The sequence below is a fragment of the Phocoena sinus genome, chromosome 4, assembly GCF_008692025.1.
Source record: "Phocoena sinus isolate mPhoSin1 chromosome 4, mPhoSin1.pri, whole genome shotgun sequence".
Lineage (NCBI taxonomy): Eukaryota > Metazoa > Chordata > Mammalia > Artiodactyla > Phocoenidae > Phocoena > Phocoena sinus.
The window spans coordinates 34,468,676-34,494,504 of record NC_045766.1 but is presented as its reverse complement, the minus strand read 5'-3'; the positions used below and the strand labels follow the sequence as shown (position 1 = coordinate 34,494,504).

General features: G+C 38.2%; 2 protein-coding genes across 2 annotated transcripts in view; one reads left to right on the top strand and one right to left on the bottom strand.

Moving 5' to 3' along the window:
- Positions 1-25,829, bottom strand: part of MME (membrane metalloendopeptidase) — a 272,928-nt gene that overhangs the window by 203,683 nt on the left and 43,416 nt on the right. The window lies entirely within an intron of this gene.
- Positions 18,601-19,017, top strand: LOC116753359 (28S ribosomal protein S12, mitochondrial-like). The gene has a single exon (XM_032631062.1). It carries the CDS (start codon positions 18,601-18,603, stop codon positions 19,015-19,017), a length of 417 nt encoding a protein of 138 aa, XP_032486953.1.

Below are 25,829 nucleotides of genomic sequence, written 5' to 3'. Positions count from 1 at the left end.
ACACAGGGGTAGGAGAGTAACAGGTACAAACTATTAGGTATGAAATAAGCTACAAAGATATATTGTACAATGCAGGGAATATAGCCAATATTTTCTAATAACTATAAGTGGAGTATAACCTTTAAAAATTGTGAGTCACTAATATTGTACACCTGTAACTTAAATAATATTGTACATTAACTATACTTCAATAAAAAAAAATCACTGTCCTATTTATCCACAGAATTATCAAATACTACTTTTCATGGAACAAACCCTTAGAAAAGTCCCATCTACTTAAAAATAGAGAGAGATTAAACAGAATTTGTTGTAAATAACTTAAAAAAATTTACTTTGGTCTTCTTCATTAGGTAATAGACTATTTTAATCTTAATTCCCTGCCTAATAAAAGCACAATCTGTGATCCTCTTCTTTTGTAATAATTTCTCATCAAATGGTAGTGCACAAATGAAGGAGATTTGGAGTGACTTTGTTGGCTATGGTGGTTACAATGTGAAATAAATACCTCCTATAAATAATACATAAACAGGAAGAGTTTAACAAAAATTCCAATTTCCATCATGGCCAGAGAAATAGGATGAAAAGAAAAAATTTACCTTAGAATGAAATTATGAGATTGGAAAGATCTAACATGAATACTTGTTATTAACCAAAATCAAGTTTACATTCCTGATCCATTTAGTTAAATCTAAAAAGGAACTTGACATTCTAATATGAGGAGCTGCTAGAAGAGTTCAGACATCTAACTTTCTTTGAGTAAATATTTAGAGAAAAGAAAATTAATGAACATTTTTAACAGAAATTATTTTCTTGGTGACATAGAATTTAATGGAAGAAACATACTCTCTAGAAAAATAGACTAGAGGAAAATAGCTGGAGTTCTTATAAATGAAGTGCGTGAAGGTAACCTTAATATAGTTTGTTAAATGTTTCCACACAGTTACCAACAAACAGGTCTTCACATCTTTGAACTAAAACACACCAACTTATTAAGGAAACTCAAAGTAGATCCAAGCTGGTACAGCACTTCTGGGCCATGTAATCCAATGAATTAAACTTCAGTCATCACTTTTAAACAAAGTGAAGCTGAGGTTCTTATGTGGGCAAAGTTTTCCCATCTCAATCCTGACTGCTGCTTTTGAAAGGCCTTGTGCTAGGGCGCAAGAGAGTTTTGATTTGACAATGACAGGAAATGTTTTTTCCATCTTCCAATAAAATTCAAAGCTTTTATAACATGACCACTTAGACCTTCTATAACTACTTTGTTTTAATAACTTATTTAGGACAGTTGTATAGTGGGGTAAATAATTCACAGCACAGAATGAAAAAGGGATGTGTATGTATCTGTGTATAAAACTATTTGTGGGGAACTTGTATTAGTAAATGGAGCCTTTTTTAAATCCCTCAGCAATGTAGTATAGATGAGTCACTCAGATGGGCATTTTGCTTTTGCTTAATTAAGGAGTATACTGTTTACAAAATTATCCTGAAAGAAAAAAAGTCTTGTGGTTGAGGCCTTCCACTTAACTAAAATACATATTAGTATTTTACTACCAGATTGGAAAACATCTGAGAAAGTCTCTCTCTGTAATTTCGAAGTTATTATTTTTATTTCACAGGCAAAATTTTCTTTATTTTGTATATATGTGTACTAATATATAGCATTTAAATATGTAATATTTAAATATTTTTAAAACACCCTTGGTTTTGGAATCAGGAGACCAGTTTGACCCTCTTTCTCAAAAAAAAAAAATCCCTTTTAAGCTTGTGGCTTTCACTAGTACTTTTAGTATTTAGGAACTTCAATTATTTCATGAATTTTAACAGCTCATATATGAGACCATTCAATAAATGAGTTGTAGATATTTTTTCAGATTAGAAAAATTAAGTCAATTTTACATTAAGAAACTATAGAAATGTCATAAATGCCAGGAAGGCAACAGTCTTCTACAAAATTTTGTTCCCACAGCCCTGTAAGCAAAATATTTTGAGCGTACAAATATACATTTCTTTATGTACTTATGTACCACATTATAAAACACACAAATAATACAAGGATATAGTATGAGGTAAAAATAAAACAGTGCTTTCTCACACCTAAAGGAGTAAATGCAATCACTACTGATTTAAAAAATGAAGAGGAATGTAATGTAGCAGTTTCTGCTACAGCTCTGGAGAGCCTCTCTAAGGCAGGGGGGCACATGAGATGCAGTTTTGCAGCCTAACAGGTGAAACATGGCAGGGGAGAAATAGGTGCTCCACCCACTCACAGGGTGACCTTCAACACTCACTCAAATCAGAATCACTTGTGTGTTTTTAAAAATACTGATACCTGGGCTCTAACTTCACAGATGTGGTTTCCATTAGTCTGATGGGGGAGGGACTAGGCATGGATATTTAAAAATCTTCCTAGGAGAGATTAGTGTACAGCTGGGGTTGAGAATCACTGCCTTAGACTCAGCGTAGCTCTTCTACCCCTGTGTGGGCCCCAGTGGGAGTTCCCAGCAGGAAGTGGTGCCCAACCGTAGTGTCTGGTGGGACAGTGCAGTGGTAGACGGGACACTGTAGAAGCAGTGACATGACTGCAGTGTCATGGGCAGGTATTCATTTGAATCAGGAGAAGCAACAACCATTCTTTAAGATGGTGGCCAGAAAAGGCTGTGCTGCTGAGGGTGAAGGTCAAACTGGTTTAAGAGCTCTGGTAAGTCCTCAGGAGAATGCTTCCATGGGCTGAGACCCTAAGTCAGCAGGCAGGAACAAAGGCTATCTATTGCAGCTTAAATTAATGTCATTCCTATGTCATTAAGCCTTCCACAGCCTGAGGACGCCTAGGGAAACTCAGGTTACGGCATTAATATCTTCGTAACAATAACCAACTTTAACAGAGAGCTTCACAACTGACAAAAGCTCTTTTGTATATATTATGTTACTTGATCCACACTTCAGCCCTGGGAGGTAGTAGGGTAAATGCTATTAGTTCCATTCTATAAAGGAAAATAATGAAGTTCAGAAATGTTAAATATTTGCCTGAGGTCATACAATATTAAAGAGCAGAGCCAGAAAGCCAGCTTACTTCTCCCAGCGCTCAACTATTTTTCCCTTTTTACCATACCTTGAACTGGAAGAAGGTGCTTGGTGATACACAGATGAGGATTCCTATGAATTTATGTCATTATTGATTTGTTTAGAAATGGGGTAAATCTCTCTTAGGGCTTACTATTTTTATTCTTCACCACAGCCAGAGCTAATAATATTCAGCCATACCAGTTGTTAAAATGCTAAAGACTTCTTGCTCATTTAGTAAATATTTAATCCCTCCACCACCACAACCCCTGCCACCCCAATTCTTCCCCTGGATTCTGCTAGACCTCTCAATGATCCCGCTACTAAGGGGTTAATTCCTGGCTCAGCAAGGGCACTCCTGGCCCTGGTTCCATGTTGAAAACCAGCCTGAGTGCCTGGGCTATTAAATCTGAGGTTGTTAAATATCAGAAGCATTACCCTTCCTCATAGGCATTCATTTTCAAATCCAGGTGTCTTACAAATTAATTTCATTGATAATAATAGGGCCTAGGGAATGGATCAGCAAAGCATTGATCCATATATCTCTCCAACAATTCATTCAATCTGTGGTCAAGTTCTTTGGATTCTGCTTCCTAAAAATATATTCTCTCTGTCTCCTCCTCTACTCTAATCAGCACTGCCTCAATTCAGATTTTCACCACCCTTCACTGACTCTTGCTATAGAGTCCCTGTTCCTTATCTAACCCTCTCCAATTTGTAATATTCAAATCTGATGGTGTTCCTACCATTTTAGACTTTATCAAAGGTTGCCCTTTATTAATAGGGTTTTTTCCTAAACGTTATTGAGTTATAATTAACATTAATATTGTGTAGGTTTAATGTGTACAGTGTGATGATCTGATACACATATGTATTACAAAATGACTACCACAGTAAGGTTAATTAACACATCTATCACCTCACCTGATTACCTTTCTTTTCTGGTGATAACATTTAAGAGCTACTCTCAGCAATTTTCAGCTACACAATACAGTATAGTCACCATGCTGTGCATCCGATTCCTGGAACTTATCTATCTTATAACTAGAACTTTGTATCCTTTGATTAACAGCTCCCCATTTTCCCCGCCCCCCAGCCCCTGGCAACCACCATTCTACTCTCTATTGCTACGAGTTCATAGGGTTTAGTTTAAACTTCTGACCTGGGATACAAGGTCCTCTACTCTGGTTCACGCTCTCCTCTTCAGCTTGACAGCTCAGTGAACACAATTCTTCTTGTATCTGATGCTCACAGCACAGCAAAATACCCCAGGTTCTCCAAACGTTCCATACTGCTGTTTCCTACCACTGTGCCCTGACTCATGTGACTCTCCTTCACGGGCCCACATAACCTATACTTCCTGATGAAAACCAGAATTTTCTCTAGGTTTAATTCAAGCCTCACCTTCTCCGTTGACCAGTATCCTGACTCCTGTGGCTCCAACCAATTGTCAGCCCCTCCCTCCTTTATGAACCCATATATATACTTCTAGCATAGCACCTACAAAGCTTTACTAAATTTGTTGTTTTGGTGGCCCTCTCTTCCTTTTAGACTGTATATGCTCCTTGGGGGTATGCATCATGTCTTATCAGTCTTATCACCAGCACCTAAAACAGTGTCTGAATACAAAGTATTTAATACGTGCTTACTAAACAAATACCTTAATTCATTAACTCCTGATATGATTCAGGGACTTTCGCCCAGATATAGTCTAGAGCTTCTGAATTAAAAAAAAAAAAAATCAGGTTAAAAGATCTGACAAAAGATTTCTTGAGCTTCTGCTTCAAATCTATGATAGTGATATATCTACAAATGTCAGCTGCCAGACACTGCTAGATGTTTTTCAGAGCAGTAGGAGTCCTGAAACCACAAGTGTATGCCAACTACCAAACTATAAATAAGTATCTGCATATTGCAATTAATAGCTTATTTGGAGGTGAATAATCTCTATAAGAATCGAGACATCATTTTCAATCAGTAAAGGACTAACACTGAGTTCTGGCAACTTTCTCTTTTATGTAGAAAAGGATTTTGAGCATTATTTGGATACTTAAATAGTTAGAAACACATTAATTTTAGCCATTGTTTGGGAATAAGCCTGTGTCATAACTGGCTTAATCTTTATTTTTTTCCCCCAGAATCTGATCTGTAAGGGCAATCGCCAAATGGAATTGTGGATCCATTTGGAGCCAAGATTCTCCACTCACCAGGATTCTGTGAAAAGCCACACAGTAAGAGGAACAAAGGGAAAAATATAAACATTTTCCTACTTCTTTATATGAGGTAAGAAATTCCCATTTTAGAAATTAAAAAGAAAAAATGACCCTCAGTTTATAAGTGCTTGGCTAAACATGTAAATCATAAGCACTTTATGGTTTGTTTTTGAATACTCTTAATTGCTAAGATGTAAACTAAGAGACATTTCAATAGTCTCTTCATTATTTACCCTATCTTACAACCTTGAAGGAAACAGACTGTTCTGAAGCATGAACAATTTTTAAGTGAGCTAATATTTCCCTAATGGATTTTGGGGTTAAGGGCAACGCTCCAGATTGCTTTTAAAGAAGTTGGAATAATCATTTCTAGTATCTTATCCACAGTATAAGGAATCAAGATGTGTTCACTTCCAACCCTTCCATTGTATGCACTGAAATAATCATATAACTTCTCTTAACCTCAAAGTGCAAACAAGAAATTATATGTCAAGTCATGTGGAAGGCTGCATGTATGCAAGAAGTGTGTACATATAAACACGTCTAAGTTTGATAGTATAATATGGCTTTTAATGTCTCATCAGAACAGTAAAGAAGCATTGAATAAGAATACATCAAAAAACATAAATATATACTTACTTTTTATCTAAAAAGCATAACCCTATTTTCTAAAAGTTCTAAGAAACTCCACATAATTTCAAGGTTTTTAGAATGGCGTATCCTTTCCTGTACGTGTTACTTAGATGAACAAGGTAATTGGTGAGGTTAGAGAAGGGAAGAGCAGAGGACTGGAACTTTTATTGTTTGCCAGCAGGGAGATAGGTCAGAGGGACTTTTGTTAGGAACTTGGGCAAAGTAAGGGTGTCTCTAGTTTACAGGATTCTCATGTTTGATATTTCAACTGTGTTTCCTGTACTAATTTCTGTATCTGCTCAAGGGTGACTCCAAAGTCATCTGGTTGGTACTTTGGTTTCAGAGACCCTCCCTCAAATGTAGCCTAGAACTTCTGAATTAAAAAAAAAAATCTGGCTAAAAGATCTGACAAAAGGCTTTTTCCTACTTTATGACTTGATTTATACAGTGCATTGGAATTAAGTCTCATTTATTTATAACCTGCTGAGCACTGTTAATTAGAAGAACTAAAGTTATATGAAATTGGAACTATTTTGAAAATTCCAGGATGTATGCAAGCATATCTTTTTCAATCATCTTCTCAACACTTTGAAAAGTCCTGTTCAGGCTTTAGATTATATTGTTGCTGGTTTTCTTCCCACCTAATAAAATAAGAAAATCCTCTCTTTCTTTCTTGTAGATCCTCTTCCCCCTTAGTGTTTGATAATACTAGATGGAAACCAATAAACTAAACTGTAAAAGGCAAAAGTTTATCCACTTCCCCTACTGTTGAAACTTTATTGAAAATACTGACATCCTTTGGTTTGAGATGGGAAATTATTGCAAGAGACACAAATTATAATACCTATTCAGTTTTAATTTTAAAATACTTGAATTTGGAAGCAAAGAACAAGTTTTCTGCTAGCAATTCTATTAACTTCAACTATCCTATCTATCTCAAGTGGTGCTTTTCAGATACACAGTAGGTTGGGCATATTACACAGCTGATTCTTAGTCCTGATTCTGGTATTTGCTTTAATGCTGTATGATCCTAGGTAACCTCTCTGAGCCTCAGTTTTCTCATTTGTAAAACAGGAATAATAATATACATCCAGTTTCCCTGCATAATACACATGCAGTTGAGAGGGTCACTTTAGTGGAGGCACATGAAAGCACTTTGATAGCTGAAGACATTGCGGATCCACTGATGAACCAGCAGGAGGCTTGGTCCAGCAACTGGCTGAAACATGGTGTCTTTACATCCTTGCCTCTTCAGCTCACAGGTTCTTGCAGAGTTTGAATTAGAAGCTGTTTTTGCCCATGTCCTCTCACCAGCTTGGGAGCCTCGTTCCAGCCTCTTGCTTGAGGAGCAAGTATTACTGTTGCCTTCTTGCATTGGTTTGAGTACAATATTTCTGTCGCCTTCTAGCGTTGGTCTGTTTACTTGGTCTTGGCTAAACTTCTGACTACAATTGTCTTCTTCTGGCTTTGTACCTGCTCTTTGTTTTGCATTTCTGTCCAGTAAAAATGCTGATCTTGTTTTTGAGGTGGGCTATGGTTTTTTGGCCTCTGTTACCAGTCTGTATGTATTTGTGGTAGAGAATATGCATCAAAGCCTGAAATTATGCAGCTAACTTGACTGGAAGGTTTCCTTGGTACAAGTGTTTTATAAACTGTCAAGTTCAATCAGATATAAGATGATGTGTTTAAGAAAGAAAACCTGAGCTTCATTTTTTTCTGAACTCCACCTGGCATCACTGAGAATATTTGACAATTCAATGATTAAGTCCCTTCCACAGCGACAAAGATCAGTAATGCTCAAAGTGTGGTCCTCGAACTGGGCTTGTCTGCAAAATGTTACTGGTCTGGGGTAAGATAAGTTCAGAATGTGAGAGTCAGCACTGGGAAATGTTTAGAGCAATTTGAAAAAGTAATTTTACATTTGTTGTATCTAACAATGTAAAGAATGAGCTTATATTTTTGTTCTTTTAATCTCATTTTTCTTATACTTTAGAAAATATCTATTTATGATGGATTAGAAATTAAAATAACTAGGCTCTTTACCACAGATAGTTCGAGAAGTACTGTTTGATACTGTTACTGATGCTTATTATATTTCATCAAATATAATATCCCATCAATTTAATTTGTGCTATTATTTTATATATCAGAAAAGAAGAAAGCAATGCTGCCAGTTAAGATATATACCTTGCTTTTCGGCGTCGGTCTCGTGGCGGGAAGTCCTGGCGGCTTCAGGCTGGTTCGAGCTAGGCCGGCAACCTCGGACCTTTGGCGGCGGCCTTTGTTTGGCAACTGCAGAGACGGTGAAAAGCCGACGTGCACGTTGAAGCTTAAAACAAGCGAATGGAACCCTGAAATGAGTAAGAATGGATGCAGGTTAAAGATGTTGGCTGTGGACTTGGAAAAAAGTCACATGAAAACCATCGTTCAAAGATATTGAGTGTAAGGATCTCTTTGTGATGAAATTTCTATGAATGGTACAGTCTCAGCCTCAGTTTGAGGCCGAAAAGGATGCTCCAGAACAAGACACTAACTAGCAGCGGTGCCGTTTCAGCTGCCCTGGACCCGAGGTGGAATTTCTCTCGTGTGTGTAATAGAGAAGATCTTTGGAACAGGCTTGGCTGTTCTTTCTGCTTCCCCTGTCCTGGCCTTTGAGTTGTGCTGAGTGGCAGGGAGACTTTGGCGTAGGTTTGTCTTCTTCGCTGGGTGTCTGCAGTGAGTGAGACAGAATTGAACTGCTTTGCCTGAAGCAGGTGAAACGATGATTCTTCTCGTGTTTGTAAGCTTTCTCTTTCGTCTTACGTGTCCCAAAGAAGCCCCACAAGCCTATGATGGTTAGTTATCCCCGTCTGAAAATCTCAACTGAGGGAAAACCATCTGTTCTGAGGCTTAAGGGGCTGGCCCTGTGCTCTTAAAAGAAGTTCAGGCTCTAAGGGATCGAATTGAATGGACTCCACAGGGAATTGTGCATACCCTGCCAAGACCCCAGTGCTAATGCATCATCCCTCTGCAGCTTGAAAACCAGTGGTGTGGCCGCCCTGTCACACTTTAGGCCCCTTGATTAATGGCTCTGAGGGCACAGGCTATAAGAGGTGGCAGAAATGGGCAAGTGGCCCAGATTTGGTTTATACTCTTATTGTGGAATGAAAGAGTGCTTATCACATATTTCAAGAAAATGAATGCGCTGTTTGAAACAGACGGGAATGGCGGTTGTATGGCAGCTGTGGCAGTGAGAACACTTCAGGACTATCTGACCTTTTCCCCTTGCACCGTATCCTGACATTCAGGAAAGACGGTACAGTGGCACTAGCAGAGCGATTTGGTCTCCAGGTGCTTTGTTAACACCAGGGAGCTCTCCTGGTGTTTGCTCAGCTCTGTCTGAATGGCATGGCTGGCATGTGAGCGAGAGAGTAGCAGAGTGGAGCTGGGCTTTGTTCCCATTTAAATGCCAGGCTTGAACTGGACACAGATTGCCTTTCTTTTCTGTTGAAGTTGGGAGGTGTGTGCAGCTCTTTATACGTAAGGTCACATATTTGTTCGGTCACCAAGGAAGCTATATTTGGAGTGAGATTTAAAGAGCCTGAAAACCGGTCCAAGCAGCTTATAGCTGGGAGTAAAACAAAGCAAAAGGACGTGTTAGCAAGTGGGAAAGTCTACCTCCTGGGTTATAGCCTGCTTCTGCGTGGACTTGACTGCTCTGTGGGACCCAAGTGAACCTGTAGGTTTGTTTCTGTTTTTGTTTTTTTTAAGCTGCGCCGCACAGCTTGTGGGATCTTAGTTCCTCAGCCAGGGATTGACCCCTGGCCCTTGGCAGTGAGAGTGATGAGTCCTAACCGCTGGACTGCCAGGGAATTCCTGAACCTGTAGGTTTGACTCCAGAGGGGGGTTGAATATAAATGTGGCCAGCACTTCATGGCCGCTCTTTACTGGTACTGGCCACTTGCCAGATTCTGCGTCCTCAGATCACAGTCTCCCGAAAAGGGGAGTCATCTGGGACCCCCACCAGGCTGCACTGAATTGATCTGGTGGTGCCTTACACGCACACACATGCACGCACGTGCATAATGACTGATTGCTCAGAATGAGTTCCTCTAGGATCACCTTTTTTTCTCTAGTTTTTTCTTTAAATTTAACCTGAGTTTTGGGTCTCTTAGTTGGCTGCTGCATCAAATGATTCTTTGGTTTTTTTGCGGTACGCGGGCCTCTCACTGTTGTGGCCTCTCCCGTTGCGGAGCGCAGGCTCCGGACGCGTAGGCTCTGTGGCATGTGGGATCTTCCCATACCGGGGTACGAACCCGTGTCCCCTGCATCGGCAGGTGGACTCTCAACCACTGCGCCACCAGGGAAGCCCGATTCTCTGGTTTTATAGGTTGCCTCCCAGTGATGCCAGATGGGATCAGCACAGCCCCAGGTGCTAGTTGCTAACGCCTATAAAATACTACCACCCCCTTCAAAGGAGAATCATTTAAGAGTTCTTTGGACTTCATCTTCAAAAGTAGCCAAAGAATTCAAGTGACGGGGTATCCCAGAAAATCTTTTGCAGTTAGTGAAATCAGGGTATAACTAAGAACATTCAGAATACTGCACACAGTTTAGGTGATCTTGGTACAGTGGTGGGACAGCAGTGATTACAAAATGAAAGTAATTAACATGTGCATGCTCTGTTGGGGACACTAAAAGGAAAGAGGTGTTCAGCCCAGAAAAACATTTCTCAGTGGATTTCCTATGAAGTCAAGGTGTCTTGGGTATAACTTTGAAACAAATTAAAAAATTTTAAAACTGAAAAAAAAAAAAAAGATATATACCTTGTCTATGTAACACTTAGATTTTTAATATTTACTGAAAGAGCTCTTTTTGACTTGTAATGTAATTTTTTAAAATCATAGATTTCTTTTCTTAAGTATAAAAAGGAAAATATTAATACACTAACTTAATGAAGGTATTTCTTAAACTTCTTCATGTTTTGAGTCCAATATTTCTGAATCACCTTTTACCTAGTGTTGTTGATGTCTGTGTTTTCCACACAATACTGTGGAATATTGTGGTTTTCCACATAGTATTGCTCAATACAGTATTGCCCAACACAAGGATTTTTTAAAAGATTTCTCCAATATAATTTGCAGGTTTTCCCCCACAAACTACTGACCTTACTAGAAGGTGTCTGTGGACAGTTGCATGTATTTCAGGAACAAACTATATTATAACATTTTTATACTTTTTTTATCCTTTCTTAGATCCTATAAAGAACTTGATGCATGAAAAAATGGAACTGTGACTATCCCTTCAAAGATGAATATCTGCTTCTTCAGTATCAAATATATATCCAAGTGCTCTGTTTCCATGCCTTCCTGCAGACACAATAACTTCTTTGTTTTAATGCTGAGGTACACAGTAAACTTTTAATAGACATTTATTATGGCAATTAAACTCAACACATATAGTATTAACCAGGCATTTAACTCAATGATGGGAATTTGAAAGCTAGGAAAGGACCGAACTATAGAATGTTTGGGCAAGGCCTGACTGTGATTGTGATTTACAATCTCAGATTGTAAAATGTATCCTAAAAGATGCTAAAACGTGAAAAAAGTGTCTTTAAATAGATGAAATATGGTAATATGGATTTAAAGATTTCCAAGAGGGAGCTATCATTTTACTGGAATAATTTAGAAACGTGGGTTCATGATTAATATTTATTACTAGGAGAAGCACTAAGGTTGTTTAATGCATCTAAATTATATTAATTGAATTTAAAGGAGTATCTGTATGGAGACTAGCTTTTGATTAATTCAACTAGCCTACTACAGAGTTTACTAAATATCTAAGTGATTTAATTTATTGAACTACTTACTCCAAAGACAGAGTATATCTAGCACTCCATAACAAACACTCAGCACTTACTGTGTGGAAGGCATTACTCACAGCAACCTTTGACATTAGGTAACTATTAGTTTCCCCATTTGTAAGACTAGGCATCAGGGCACGGAGAGGTTAGTAAGTCTTGGGGCCAGCACTCAAACCTATACATGTGGCTCAAGTGTCCAAAGTTTGAGCTGTTAACTTACGCTATGCTGCTTTTCAACAAGTGAAGTTATTTTGGCTACATTTCTAGTTTTCAAAAGATCCTGGAGTTGATTAAAAAAATAATTCCCTAAAACTTTCCAGATCATGAAAGCATGTAATGGGGGAAAAAGACAACTCTGAATTTAAACAAACCAATCAGCTGAGCCAGTCAAGCTCTTGAGTATGAGTAGAACCAGCTGAAGAAAATGTGGCCCAATCAGACCCTTTATCAAGTCTTGGTAATAAATGCCCTTGGCAAACAAACACAATCAGAACAAAAATTTCCAGTACCACTTTCCCGTACCACTGAAAGGAAAAAATGTTGACAGGGACTATGGAAATGTGATGACTAGTAATTATTCAGTTGAAGGGGAATATAAACTGGGACTTACATAGAATTTGGATGCCAAACAAAACTATTACAATGAAATTCGAGGAGGCCAAATGTAAACCAAAACTGTCCAGGCTACAGCGTTTCCCCACTATTGTATATACAAAGGTGAAACTGAATCGCCAAGGAGGACAAAGCAAATAATGTCATCAGCTATTTCTCAGAGTGAAACCCTAATAAAAATGAAAGAGTGTTAAAACTCAATTGTCTGAAGTAGATGCATTTCCTCTTGTTAGAGAATTTAAATAGATTCTTCCTTACTCAAAATACAGAGTGTAAAAATATCCACTGGCCAAATATGAATGCATCTTAGACTTCTCTGAAGACCTTTATTTAAGAAATACAATGCAAAAAATACTTAAACAACAGGGAATTTACATGTCATAAAAGGATGCAGTTATATTTTATAGAGAATTTAGTTTCCCATGAGTTAAATTGCTTTCCAAATCATTGTTTGACTAAGCGGTTGTGTTCTAAGAAACTTGAAAGTAAAGTGTAGGTAATGGTTAAGTAAAGATGAATAAAATAAATGAATAGAAAACCAGTATTGGAAATGATGACATAAATCAATACCAAAGATTTTCTTTTACCAAACTGTTTAAACTAAGACACACCTTTTCCACTTATATCAGTACTGCTTTTTAAAAATCCTTGCATCATTTAGGAAGAAAAACACCACCATAATATATTAAAAGACAACCCATTCTGGCTGGAAGGTAAAATTACAACTTTAATTTGTATTTAAAAACATTTGATGATCAAAAGGTACAAACTTCCAGTTACAAATAAGTCCAGGGGATGTAATGTATAGCATGATGACTATAGTTAACAATAATGTACTGTGTGTTTGAAAGTGGCTGAGAGTAAATGGTAAACATTTTCATCACTAGAAAAAAATATTTGTATCTATGTGTGGTGATGGATATAAAAATAAACTTATTGTGGTGATCATTTCACAGTATACACATATATCAAATCATTATGTTGTACGACTGAAGCTAATACAATGTTATATATCAATTATACCTCAAACAAAAAAATTTTTTTCCTAAAAATTGAAACTTCAAAGGACTAAAATTTTTTGAAATGTATATTTATATACATACTATGAAGTGTATTTAAATCTATAAAATTAAGACATTATACTTTATTAGTTTTTATAACTTGGATTGGCACAGGAGCCCTCACTTGGTCAATGTGGCACAGTGTGGGAGTCTTCATACCAGAAGGATGAGTTCCACCCTGTGATGGTGAATTTTATGTGTTGGCTTGGCTGGGTCAAGGTGCCAGATATTTGGTCAAACACTCTTCCAGATATTTCTGTGAAGGTGTTTTTTGTTTTTATGTTTTATTTTTAATTGAAACATAGTTGATTTACAATATTATATTAGTTTCAGGAGCACAACATAGTGATTCAATATTTGTATAGATTATACTCCACTTCAAGTTAGTATAAAATAATTGGCTATATTCCCTGTGCTGTACATTACATCCTTGTACCTTATTTATTTTACATATTTATAGTAATTTGTACCTCTTAATTCCCTTCCCCTGTCTTCTTCCTACATCTACCCCACTCTCCACTGGTAACCACCCTAGTATGTTCTCTGTATCTGTGAGTTGGTTTCTGTTTTCTTATATTCATTTGTTTATTTTTTAGATTCCACGTATAAGTGAAAACATATCATATGTCTTCTCTGTTTGACTGATTTCACTGAGCGTAATACTCTCCAGGTCCAATAATATATATACCACATCTTCTTTATCCATTCATCTGTTGATGGACACTTAGGTTGCTTCCATATCTTGGCTATTGCAAATAATGTGGCTATGAACACTGGTGTGCATATATCTTTTCAAATAAGTGGTTTCATTTTCTTCAGATATATACCCAGGAGTGGAATTGCTGGATTGCATGACAGTTCTATTTTTAATGTTTTGAGGAACCTCCATACTGTTTTCCACAGTGGCTGCACCAATTTACATTCCCACCAATTGTGCACAAGGGTTCCCTTTCTCCACATCCCCACCAACACTTATCATTTGTTGTCTTTTTGACAATAGTCATTCTGCCAGGTGTGAGGTGATATCTTATTGTGGCTTTGACTTTCTTTTCCCTGATGGTTAGTGATGTTGAACATTTTTTCATGTGCATATTGGCCATCTGGATCTTCTTTGGAGAAATGCCTATTCAGGTCTTCTGCCTAATTTTTTTTTTTTTTTTTTTTTTTGTGGTACGCGGGCCTCTCACTGTTGTGGCCTCTCCCGTTGTGGAGCACAGGCTCCGGACGCGCAGGCTCAGTGGCCATGGCTCATGGGCCCAGCCGCTCTGCGGCATGTGGGATCTTCCCGGACCAGGGCACGAACCCATGTCCCCTGCATCGGCAGGCAGGCTCTTAACCACTGCGCCACCAGGGAAGCCCTGTTGAGGATTTTTGCATCTATGTTCATCAGGGATATTCACCTGTAATTTTGTTTGTTTGTTTTTTCCTTTTTGATAGTGTCTTTGGTTTTGGTATCAGGGTAATGGTGGCCTCATAGAATGAATTTGAAAGTGTTTCCTCCTCTTCAATTTTTTGGAATGGTTTGAGAAGGTAGGTGTTAACTTTCTTCATGTGTTTGGTAGAATTCCCCTGTGAAGCCATCCAGTCCTGGAACTTTGTTTGTTGGGAGTTTTTGGATTACTGATTCAATTTCAATACTAGTCATCAGTCTGTTCAGATTATATAGTTCTTCCTGATTCAGTCTTGGAAGACCACTTTTTTTTCTAGGAATTTATCCATTTCTTCTAGGTTGTCCAATTTGTTGGCATATAAATGTTCAGAGTATTCTCTTATTACTGTTTGTATTTCTGTGATATCCATTGTTATTTCTCCTTTTTAAATTCTGATTTTACTGATTTGGACCCTCTTTTTTTCTTGATGAGTTTGCATAAAGCCTTATCAATTTTATTCATCTTTTCAAGAAACCAGCTCTTGGTTTCATTGGTCTTTGTTTTGTTTTCTTTTGTTTTTTGGTTTTCTTGAGGGGGGGTTGCTATTTTGTTTCCACTCTGATCTTTATTATTTTGCTGACTTTGGGCTTGGTTTGTTCTTCTTATTCTAGTTCCTTTAGATGGTAGATTCAATTGTTTATTTGAGAATGTTTCTGTTTCTTTATTAGGCCTGTATCTCTATAAACTTATCTCTTAGAACTGCTTTTGCTGTGTCCCATACATTTTGGAAAGTTGTGCTTTTATTTTAATGTGTATCAAGGTATTTTCTGATTTCTCCTTTGATTTCTTCATTGGTCTATTGGTTTTTTTGTAGCATGTTCTTTAGTCTCCTTATATTTGTGTTTTATCCATTTTTCTTCCTGTAATTGACTTCTAGTTTCATACTGTTGTGATCTTAAAGATACTTGATACAATTTTTATCTTCTTAAATTTGTTGAGACTTGCTTTGTGGCCTACCATGTTATCTATCCTGGAGAATGTTCCATGTGCACTTGAAAATAATGTGTATTCTGTTATTTTTAGATGAAATGCCCTGTATATATCTATTAAATCAACTGGTCTTATGTGTCATTTAAAATTTCAGAGACTGAAACTACCCCACCTCACCCCTACCAAGCAAGAGGAGATTCTGCCAGCAGACTGCCTTTGTAATCAAGCTGCAACTCTTCTCTTGGTCTCTAGCCTGAATCCCTATCTTGGAGATTTTGAGTTTACCAAGCCTATACAATTGCTTGAGTTAAATTTGTTGTTTTTAATCTGGATCTGGTTAAACAGGTATGTCTAGTGTATGAAAGCTCATTGAGCTGGGCTCTATAAAGAGTCACTTCTCTATATGTTCATTAAACTTCATTAAAAAGTTAACAAAAATGGCTTCAAATCTGGGAAATATGTCCCTATACAAATTATAAAAGCAGAAGTGAAGCTAACTGTTATATAAACCAGTTGTAACTATAAAGGTGAGAACATTGGGAGCAACCACTTTATAATCACCGAAGACATAGGTTAGGACTTCAGGTTGCATAGAGATTTTGCATTATGTTCATAAGGGATGTTAGTATGTAGCTTTCCTGAAGTGTCTTTTCAGATTTTGTTTTTAGGGTAGTGCTGAAACCATAGAATAAGTTGGGAAGTATATATTTCTTTTCAATTTTCTCAAAGACTTTGTTTAGGGTTGGTAACATTTCTTCCTTCAATGTTTGGGAGAATTCCTTTTATGGGAAGGTTTCAATATTTTAATAGATATCTATCTATTTTAATAGATATTGGGCTATTCCAGTTATCAACTCCTTGAGTGAGGGTTGGTAGACATTCAATTATTTTTTTCCTTTTCATCTAAGTTAAGTTTATTGGCATAACGTTCATAACATTCCTTTATTATCCTTTTTGTATCCTTTAAGTATGTGCAGGATATGTAGTGATGCTGCCTTTCTCATTTCTGATACTGGTCATTTATGTCTTTGTTTTTTCTGACCTGTCAGACTGATCAGATTTGCTAGAGATTTATCAGTTTTATTGATCTTCATAAAGAACCAGGTTTTGATTTCATTAATTTTCTCTATTATTCTTTCTGGATTTTACTGATTTTGGCTTTGATCATTTCCTTTCTTCTGCTTAATTTGAATTTTTTGTTTGTTTGCTTGTTTTTTGGGTGTTTTTGGTGGTGTGTGTGTGGGGGTTCTTTTGTTTGTTTGTTTTTTGGGCTGTGTTGGGTCTTTGTTGCTGTGCAAGGGCTTTCTCTAGTCGCGGCAAGCAGGGGCTACTCTTCGTTGCAGTGTGCGGGCTTCTCACTGTGGTGGCTTCTCTTGTTGTGGAGCACAGGCTCTAGGTGTGTGGGCTTCAGTAGTTGTAGCACGCGGGCTTAGTAGTTATGGCTCACTGGCTCCGGAGCGCAGGCTCAGTAGTTGTGGCGCACGGGTTTAGCTGCTCCGTGGCATGTGGGATCTTCCTGGACCAGGGATCAAACCAGTGTCCCCTGCATTGGCAGGTGGATTCTTAACCACTGTGCCACCAGGGAAGTCCTTAATTTGAGTTTAACTTACTTTTCTTAATGTAGAAATTGAAGTTATTAATTTGTTCCCTTTTTTCTTTTCAAATATGGCCATTGCTGCTATAATTTCCCCCTAAGTATTCCTTTAGCTGTATCCCACATTTTCATTCAGTTTAAAGTATTTTCTGTTTTTTAAAACATTTCTTCTTTGACTTCTGGGCTATTTTGAAGTATTTTTTCAGATATCTTTCTATTATTGATTCTAATTTAACTCCATCATGGCTACACAACATATTTTGCATAACATGAATCCTTCCTAGTTTAATAAAACTTGTTTTTTTGCCCTGAATATGATTTATTTTTGGTAAATGCTTAATGTGCAGTTGAAAAAATGTGTATTTTTTTGTTTCTGGGTGGAATAGTCTCAATTTGGTTGATAGTGTTATTCAAGTGTTATTGATTTGCTATTCAAATCAATATATTGTTATTGATTTTCTGGCTACCTGTTCTATAAATTATTGAGTGGTGTGTTGAAAACTCCATCTATAATTGTGGGTTTGTCTATGTTTCTTCACAGACTTATGTTTTTCTTCATGTAATTTGCAGCTCTGTTATTAGGCATGAAACCATTTAGAATTCTATGTCCTTTGAATGAATTGAGTCCTTTATCATTTATTAAATGGACCTCTTTATCCTTGACAATATCCTTTGCTCTAAAATCTACACTAATATTTGTGATTAATGCTCACATAGTATATCTTTTCCCACCCTTTAGCTTTGGCCTATTTGTGTTTTTATATTTAAAGTAGGTTTCTTCTAAGCAGCATATATTTGGGTCTTGCTCTTTTTTAAAATCCAAATTTTTAATTGGAGTACTTTGATCATTAATAATTAATGTGATTATAGGTATAGTTGAGTGCAAATCTATCATCTTATTATTTGTTTTCTATTTTTCCATACGTTCTTTGTTCCCCTTTATTGCTTTTTCTGACTTCTTTTGGATTAAGTATTTTTTATTATTTCATTTTATCTCTTTTACTGGCTTAGTTATAATTCTTTGTTGTGTGTGAGCATGTATGTGTGTGTGTCTGTGTGTGTAGGGTTGCTGTAGGTTCAAAGTATACATGCTTAACTTATCACAATTTGCCTAAATGATATACCACTGCATGTATAATATAAGAACTTCACAACAGAGACAGGCCGGATTCCACGTGTCTGTGGACCCGGCTAGGGTTGGGATGTTGCAGGCGGCGGGATGTCCTGGTCCGGCCTTCTCTGTGGCCTCAGCACATTCCTAAATCATGGCCTAGCCCTGGCCTCCCTGCCTTGGGCCACGCATCCCACAGCCACCCTGAACCAGATGCACCGCCAGGGACCTCTGAAGTATCCGCCTGCGAAAGTGGGCCCCTGGGCTGGCCGGCAGCAGCTGAAGGGCACGGTCCTGAGCACGTTCATCTGCAAGCCTGAGAAGCCCAACTCGGCCAACCGCAAATGCAGCCACGTGCGGCTCAGCACTGGTCGGGAGGCTGTCTGCTTCATTCCCGGAGAGGTCCACAGCCTACAGGAGCACCACGTCATGCTCGTGCAGGGCAGCTGCAGGCAGGACCTGCCAGGCGTCAAGTTCACCGATGTGTGCAGCAAGTACAACTGTGGCCACGTGCAGAAAAAGTGACCCCCTCCCCACCTCCCCCCGGATACGGCGGTGTTCACGGCAGAACAACAACCTTCCCCACGGGGCTCCTGCAGTGTCCTTGGGAAGCTACTCCAGCTCTAGAAGTAGCTGGCCCTGGTTCAAAGCCTGGCCACCTCTTCCATCAGGGCCACCATTAACCCATAGTGGCCCTGGCTGTGAATCAGAAAAAAGGCGCCCCTCTCCCAACACCCTTGAGTTCCATGCTGATGCCAGGGACCTCTTCTGCTGTACTGCCATCAACTGGGAAGGGGCTGCAATATACACAGAGACACCGCCCCGCCCCCACCCGACCCAGGTTGTGACCAGAACCCCCTTGTGTGGTAGTCGCCCTCTGTGTGGTCTTGGCCACTGACATCCCTTCTGACCTCAGTTTCCTCCTGCAGAAAAAAATAGCTCCACTCGCAGTATCCCCTTTATTGGATTTGGTGAAGATTAAACTAGAGGCTTTATGTGCATAACAACAACAAAAATGAACTTCACAGTAGTATACTTCCATATCTCCCTTACCTGGCCTTTGTGACACTGTTATCATATATTTCACTTCTACGTATGTTACACATCATATACTGCTATTATTTTTTCTTTAAACAGTCTGTTAGCTTTTAAACACATTTAAATAATAATAAAGTCTTTCCACTTATGTAATTACTATTTCTGTTGCTTCTCATTCCTTTGCATGGATCCATACTTTCATCTGGTGTCATTTTCCTTCTGCTTAAAAGACTTTAATATTTCTCAGAGCAAAAAGTTTACTAGCGATGAATTCTTCCAGCTTTTGTATTTCAGAAAAGTCTTAATTTTACCTTTGTTTTGAAAGGTATTTTTCCTGGGTGAAGAATTCTAAGTTGACAGGTTTTTAAAAAACTTAAAACTCTGCTCTAGGGCTTCTCTGGTGGCACAGTGGTTGAGGGTCTGCCTGCCGATGCAGGGGACATGGGTTCGTGCCCCGGTCCGGGAAGATCCCGTATGCCGCGGAGCGCCTGGGCCCGTGAGCCATGGCCGCTGAGCCTGCGCGTCCGAAGCCTGTGCTCCGCAACGGGAGAAGCCACAACAGTGAGAGGCCCGCGTACCGCAAAAAAAACACACAAAAACAAACAAAAAAAACCCCTCTGCTCTATAGTCTATGGTGTCTTCTTAGTTCTTACCACACCAAATCTAATTTCCTGTGCTTACAATTTAAGGCTCATCCTATAAATTGACTGATTTTCCCTCTACTCCTTAAAAGTAATCCTCAAACCCAGGCATGCTATTCTCCTTCCTAGTCCTATATTTATTCTTCCTTTCTCTGTAACTTTACCTCCATTTTTATCTCCTTCACCCTTCAAGTTCTCTCAAAAGTTTAAAGTCTTGCCTTCTCTAAGAGGCCTTTCCTTGCAAGTTATTTACAGTTTTCTTCATCACCATCTGCTTTTACAGCTCTTGGACTATCAGAATTTTCATCATTAATTATATACAGCATTTTTTGCGTTTTCCCTGATCTTATCTTGCCTGTTTGATGAAAGCTCTTTAAGAAAACTGGGTAATTTATACTGTTTATGCCCTCTACACCATCCTCTTTCTGTACCTCCTGCCCCAATCAGTTTTGTAGCTGCTTTTAAAAGATTTGATTAACAAGGGACTTGATAATTCACTGAACTAGGTAGGTATTATCTTTGGGAATCTGAAAGTAATTTATTAACAGGGTCAGAAGTCATACCAGAAAGGCCAATTTCGCCAACTCTAACCAGAGCAAAAGATTTGCATTCCAAATACAAACATCAAGCTTTAGGAAAAATACACTGCTATTCAAAAACTGGTATCATTTTGGTTTTCATGATTTTCATAATGGTCAAGGTGATCAAGTGACTAGACTCATTTTCCACAAGGGATTGTGGCACTCATTTGGTCCGAACATTTTTTACATGAAGATGAGGACAGATTAATAGTTGTTCTTATACAACATGGGTTATGTTAGACTCCCTTAGTTAGGATTCCTACCAAGTTAGTTTCACAGAGAGGAAGACCTGAATTACTGACACTTTTATTCTCAACTTCCAGGTTTAGAAATAGTATTTCTTTCTAGCCATGAATGCTCCACATTAATTTTATGTGCACTCATGCCCAGGCTTGTCAGATACTAAATGTATATGTCTCCAACTGAATAAATAAGAATGTACTTATAATAAATTGACCATTTAGTGTTTTCTGGGCTTCATCTTAGTTTCTTAGCTGTAATGCCCATGAACTCAATACCATTACTGCCCTTAGATTTTAGAGAACATTCATGAATCTATCTTTGCATCTATCTATCTAAATATCTATCATCTATCTAAATATCAATCTATCATCTACTTACCTCTCTCCCTATCTATAAATATCTGTATATAAATCAGTGAGTCATTCATTCATACATTTTTTTTTTTTGAGTTAACTAAATCACATTGTTTAATATTTCTTACCCAACCCCCAAATTTGATATCACATAACTCAAATCCTTTTTCTCTTACACCTCAGTTTATAAATTCGATTTAACCCAATATTTCCAATCATTTTCAATTTTATTCAATTTTCAATAAATGTCCCAAATGTTTTCTGTGCCACTCTGTTGGAAAGATCCTTAACTACTTTTAGCTTCCTGAGATGTCACCAGAGTAAATGCACCTGAGACCATATTCATGTTTGTTTTTGGGGGAAGATAGGGCTGGAGTAGCTATGATGCTTTGCCAGAAAACCTGTGTTAAGGCAGGTGCTAGAGGACCAATGTGTCAAGAACAATGACGAGTACAGAGATATTATGCTACCTGCAAATTAAAAAATTAGTCTGTCACAGTTTCATGGATGCTAGTAGAACACTCAAGACTCCTGGGTCTAAGACAAAAGATTTTATTATTCGTAGCAGTATCAGTAGCCAAAGAATCAAAATTATTTTGTGCCAGTTCTTTGAGCCCCAATTTCCACAAGATAACATGAAAAGGTGACATCGGCATACACAGTGGGCTGCACTTGAGAAAACTTGAGCTTAGAGAAAGCTTCTATAATGGTTAATAAGCATGTCTGTTTTTTACTCTGCTGGGAAACACTATCCCTATCTTCCAAGACTGCTGTACAAACATCCTTGAAATGATAGTCCAGAACCAAGTCAATCTTTGCTCAGAGGATGTGCAGAATCACAAGAGACCTATGGAGAGTTATCTTCAGTACAAGGGAATATTGGTTTGGGATTCGTCCTTTGAAATAAAGTCTTTCAGAATAAACAGGCAGCTCAATGAGACAGAAATAATTTCTGCCTTATATAAGGATATAATTAATTTTACCACCTGAACTAAAAATTTTATTTGTTATTGTTTCTGCAATGCAATTCTGACACTGACTACCCAGAATGAGTGCAGACTCCACAGATTAAGCAGTCCTCCACAAGACTCCCCTCACTTCAGACACCAGCCACAAGCTCCAGAGTTCTCAGGTCACCTACATCTCTGACCAGCTGCAAACTCACGGGTTCCCACTACCCCTTCAGGTTCAACAACTTAATAGAATGACTTACAGAACTCAGGGAAGCATTACACTTACAGTTACAGTTCTATTATAAAGGATACAAATGAGGACCAGCCAAAGAGGGACAGGCATAGGATGAAGTCTGGGAGAATCCTAAACATGAAGCTTCTGTGTCTTTAGAATGTGCCACTCTCTTGGCACATCAGTGTATGATAACCAACCACAGGAGCTCGCTCAGGCTTCAGAGTTTTTACTGGGCTTTCATTATATAGGAATGGTTGATCAAATCATTGGCCACTCCTCCCCTTCTCAGAGGTTCGACACTGAGTTGACATCATGTGGTTCAAAGTCTCAATTCTCTAAAATATAGTTGGTATTTCTGGAATGACCAGCTCCCATCCTGAAGTTAACTTGGGGTCTTCCATGAGTTGTCTCATTAGCATAACTCAGGTGTGGCTGATGGGTTCACCAACAAAGGCATTTCTATCACTCGGGAAATTCCAAAGATTTAGAGGCTCATTCCCAGGAATCAGACACCAAGATCAAACAAATGCTTCATTATATAACAGTTTCCTTCTTATTCTCCCAGATATATGCAGCAATAATTTTGTAAAGTGGGAAAAAGGAGGAGGGGGGAGGGGGAGGGGGAGAAAGAAATATAGAGTGCAACTATCGAAGAACAATAATTTACCTGGTAAAGAGCACATGACTTTTCATTTATTGTTCTATATGTCAATGATGTCTTCTATATTCAAATTTTCTTTCCGCTATCTTCTTCAGATTGGTCCTACTTTTCTAGTCAAGGCTATTCCTAGGCATTTTGTATTTTTATTGTTATTGTGAATTACCTTACCATTTGATTTTTCCTGTTATTATTGGTGCATTGGGTTCCTATTAACGGAGTATATCTGTATCAAGAGATTATTATTTTTTAAATTAATTAATTTATTTTTGGCTGCATTGGGTCTTCATTGCTGCACGTGGGCTTTCTCTAGTTGCAGCGAGTGGGGGCTACTCTTCATTGCAGTGCGCTGGCTTCTCATTGCACTGGTTTCTCTTGTTGCTGAGCATGGGCTTTAGGCGCGCGGGCTTCAGTAGTTGTGACTCGTGGGCTCTAGAGCAGAGGCTTAGTACTTGTGGCGCACGGGCTTAGTTGCTCTGCGGCTTATGAGATCTTCCCAGACCAGGGCTCGAACCCGTGTCCCCTGCATTGGCAGGCGGATTCTTAACCACTGTGCCACCAGGGAAGCCCCCAAGAGATTATTTTTAACAATTTTTAAGGAATTCTTTTTTCCGTTTCCCATCCTTACGCATAGTCAGAATTTCAGGAATAGCACTAAATAATACTGGGTGAGAGTGAGACTTTTTATTTTCTTTGTGATTTTTAGGGCATTCCACCAAAATTTTGTTATTTCATTATTGGGCTTTGCTTTTATCCATTTTACATCTTAAGCCTCTGTGTGACATTTCAGGTAATGACTTATGTTCTAGGGTTTGGGTTTCTCAACAGAGCACTATTGGCATTTTGGGTAGATTATTGTTTATTGTGCTGGATTGTTTCACATACAGCAGGACATTTGACGTCCCCATTTCCCAAACAAAATAACAGTAGTGACCCTCTGAAAATGGTGGTGACAATCCCAAAGGTTTTCACATATCCCTGTCTGTCCCCCAAAGGGGCAGTACCACCCCTTTTGAAAATACTTATTTTAGAAAATGTAAAAAAGCCAATCCATATCTAGGCCTGGGAACAAATTTTCCTACAGTAGCATAACTGCATGGTGTGGAGGCCTAATGAATCTTGAAGGAATAGAAAATATTCTGAGGTTTACAATACCACTAACAGGATACTGACATCCAAGTTCTGACATCCAGATTTTCAAAGTTTTGAAAATTGAAAAGACAACGAACCTTTAGGGAAGTACCTTTTTCTAGACACATTATCCCGCACGAGCCAGCTGTCAGCCACTCTGTGTCTAGAGTGCAGTCTTTTCTCCTGCCTCTATCCTCTCCTCTCAGCTTTGTTTTAATACCCACTTTGGGAGGAAGGTCTGTGGCCCCAGTACATTGAAGGTACAAATTGGGTGGTCCATGGTTTCACAGGCAAAAAGAAGTTTGAGGAATAGAGTTTCCAACAGCTCCAAGCTACATGCAAATCATTGTACTTTTATTATCCCTGAGCTGAGGACTGTTAGAGGTGCCTCATTCCAGTTCAAGAGGTTGTACATGTAACCTTTAAAAATTGTAGGAAAAATGAAAAAAATTTTAAGAAAAGAGGTTGAATCGGCCAGTAATACCAATTGTTCGTGTGTTTTTAATCAATGAAATGACTTAATTGAGTAAAACACTGGTTTCTTGTAAATAATTGGCCTTTCATTTTATTTTATTGTGTTTTTGTGATCTCCCCTCTCTATTTTTATATTTCACTTTAATAGTATAGGGAAGGAAACCTTTTCTTGTTCCTCTACCCGTCTTAGATTCATTGAGCAGAGAACCCTGCAAGTAAGACTTGATGATGAGAGAAAACCATACAAGTTTACTAACAAGTGCATTGTACACACACGGAAGTACTCAGTGATGAGTAACTCAAAGGCTAGAACGTAGGCTTATCTTAACAACAGAAAAATAAAATTTTACAGAAGTAATAAGACAAAGGAAAATGACTTTGAGTTCCTAGCAGGGCAAATTGTAGAAAGGTAGATATACTGGGGAACTAATGGAAGATAAGGACTAGTTAATAAAGTTTGTTATGTAGATTTTCCTGGCGCTGTCTCTGGTCTTATAAGGGTCTAGAATTATCTCTGGGGATTAACTTCTGTCCTTTCCTGATAGAGAGAGGAGAGGGACACCTTTATAAATTTATGTTCTTTTAGGCAAATGGGGGAGGGCAGAGAGCTTTTCTTATACTTGCTGCTCAATTGCCTTCAGCTCAAAATAATTCTTATGCCAAAGTGGCATATTTGGTGGTGGCATATTCTGCTACCCTTCAATAGGAAGTTGAGAGCGAAACCCAAGTTCCTATGTCATCGTGTTCAAGGAAAACACACTCTGCTTTCCTGCTTTGGTGGCCAGATAAATTTATTAATTCATGCAAGAAATATTGGTTAAATACCTACTAAGAGCTGGATTCATGACTCTGAAGCAACTCCCTGTGTATTCATTAGGTGACGATTAATCTAATTAGATGAAATAGCCTTCTTCATGTGTTGATTTTTAAAAGTACATTCACTCAACCTTTAGACTAAGGCAATGCCTAATAGAATATCTCATGCTAGAGGAATAAAAGCAAATTAGTATGACAGGCTTTGCATTTGAAA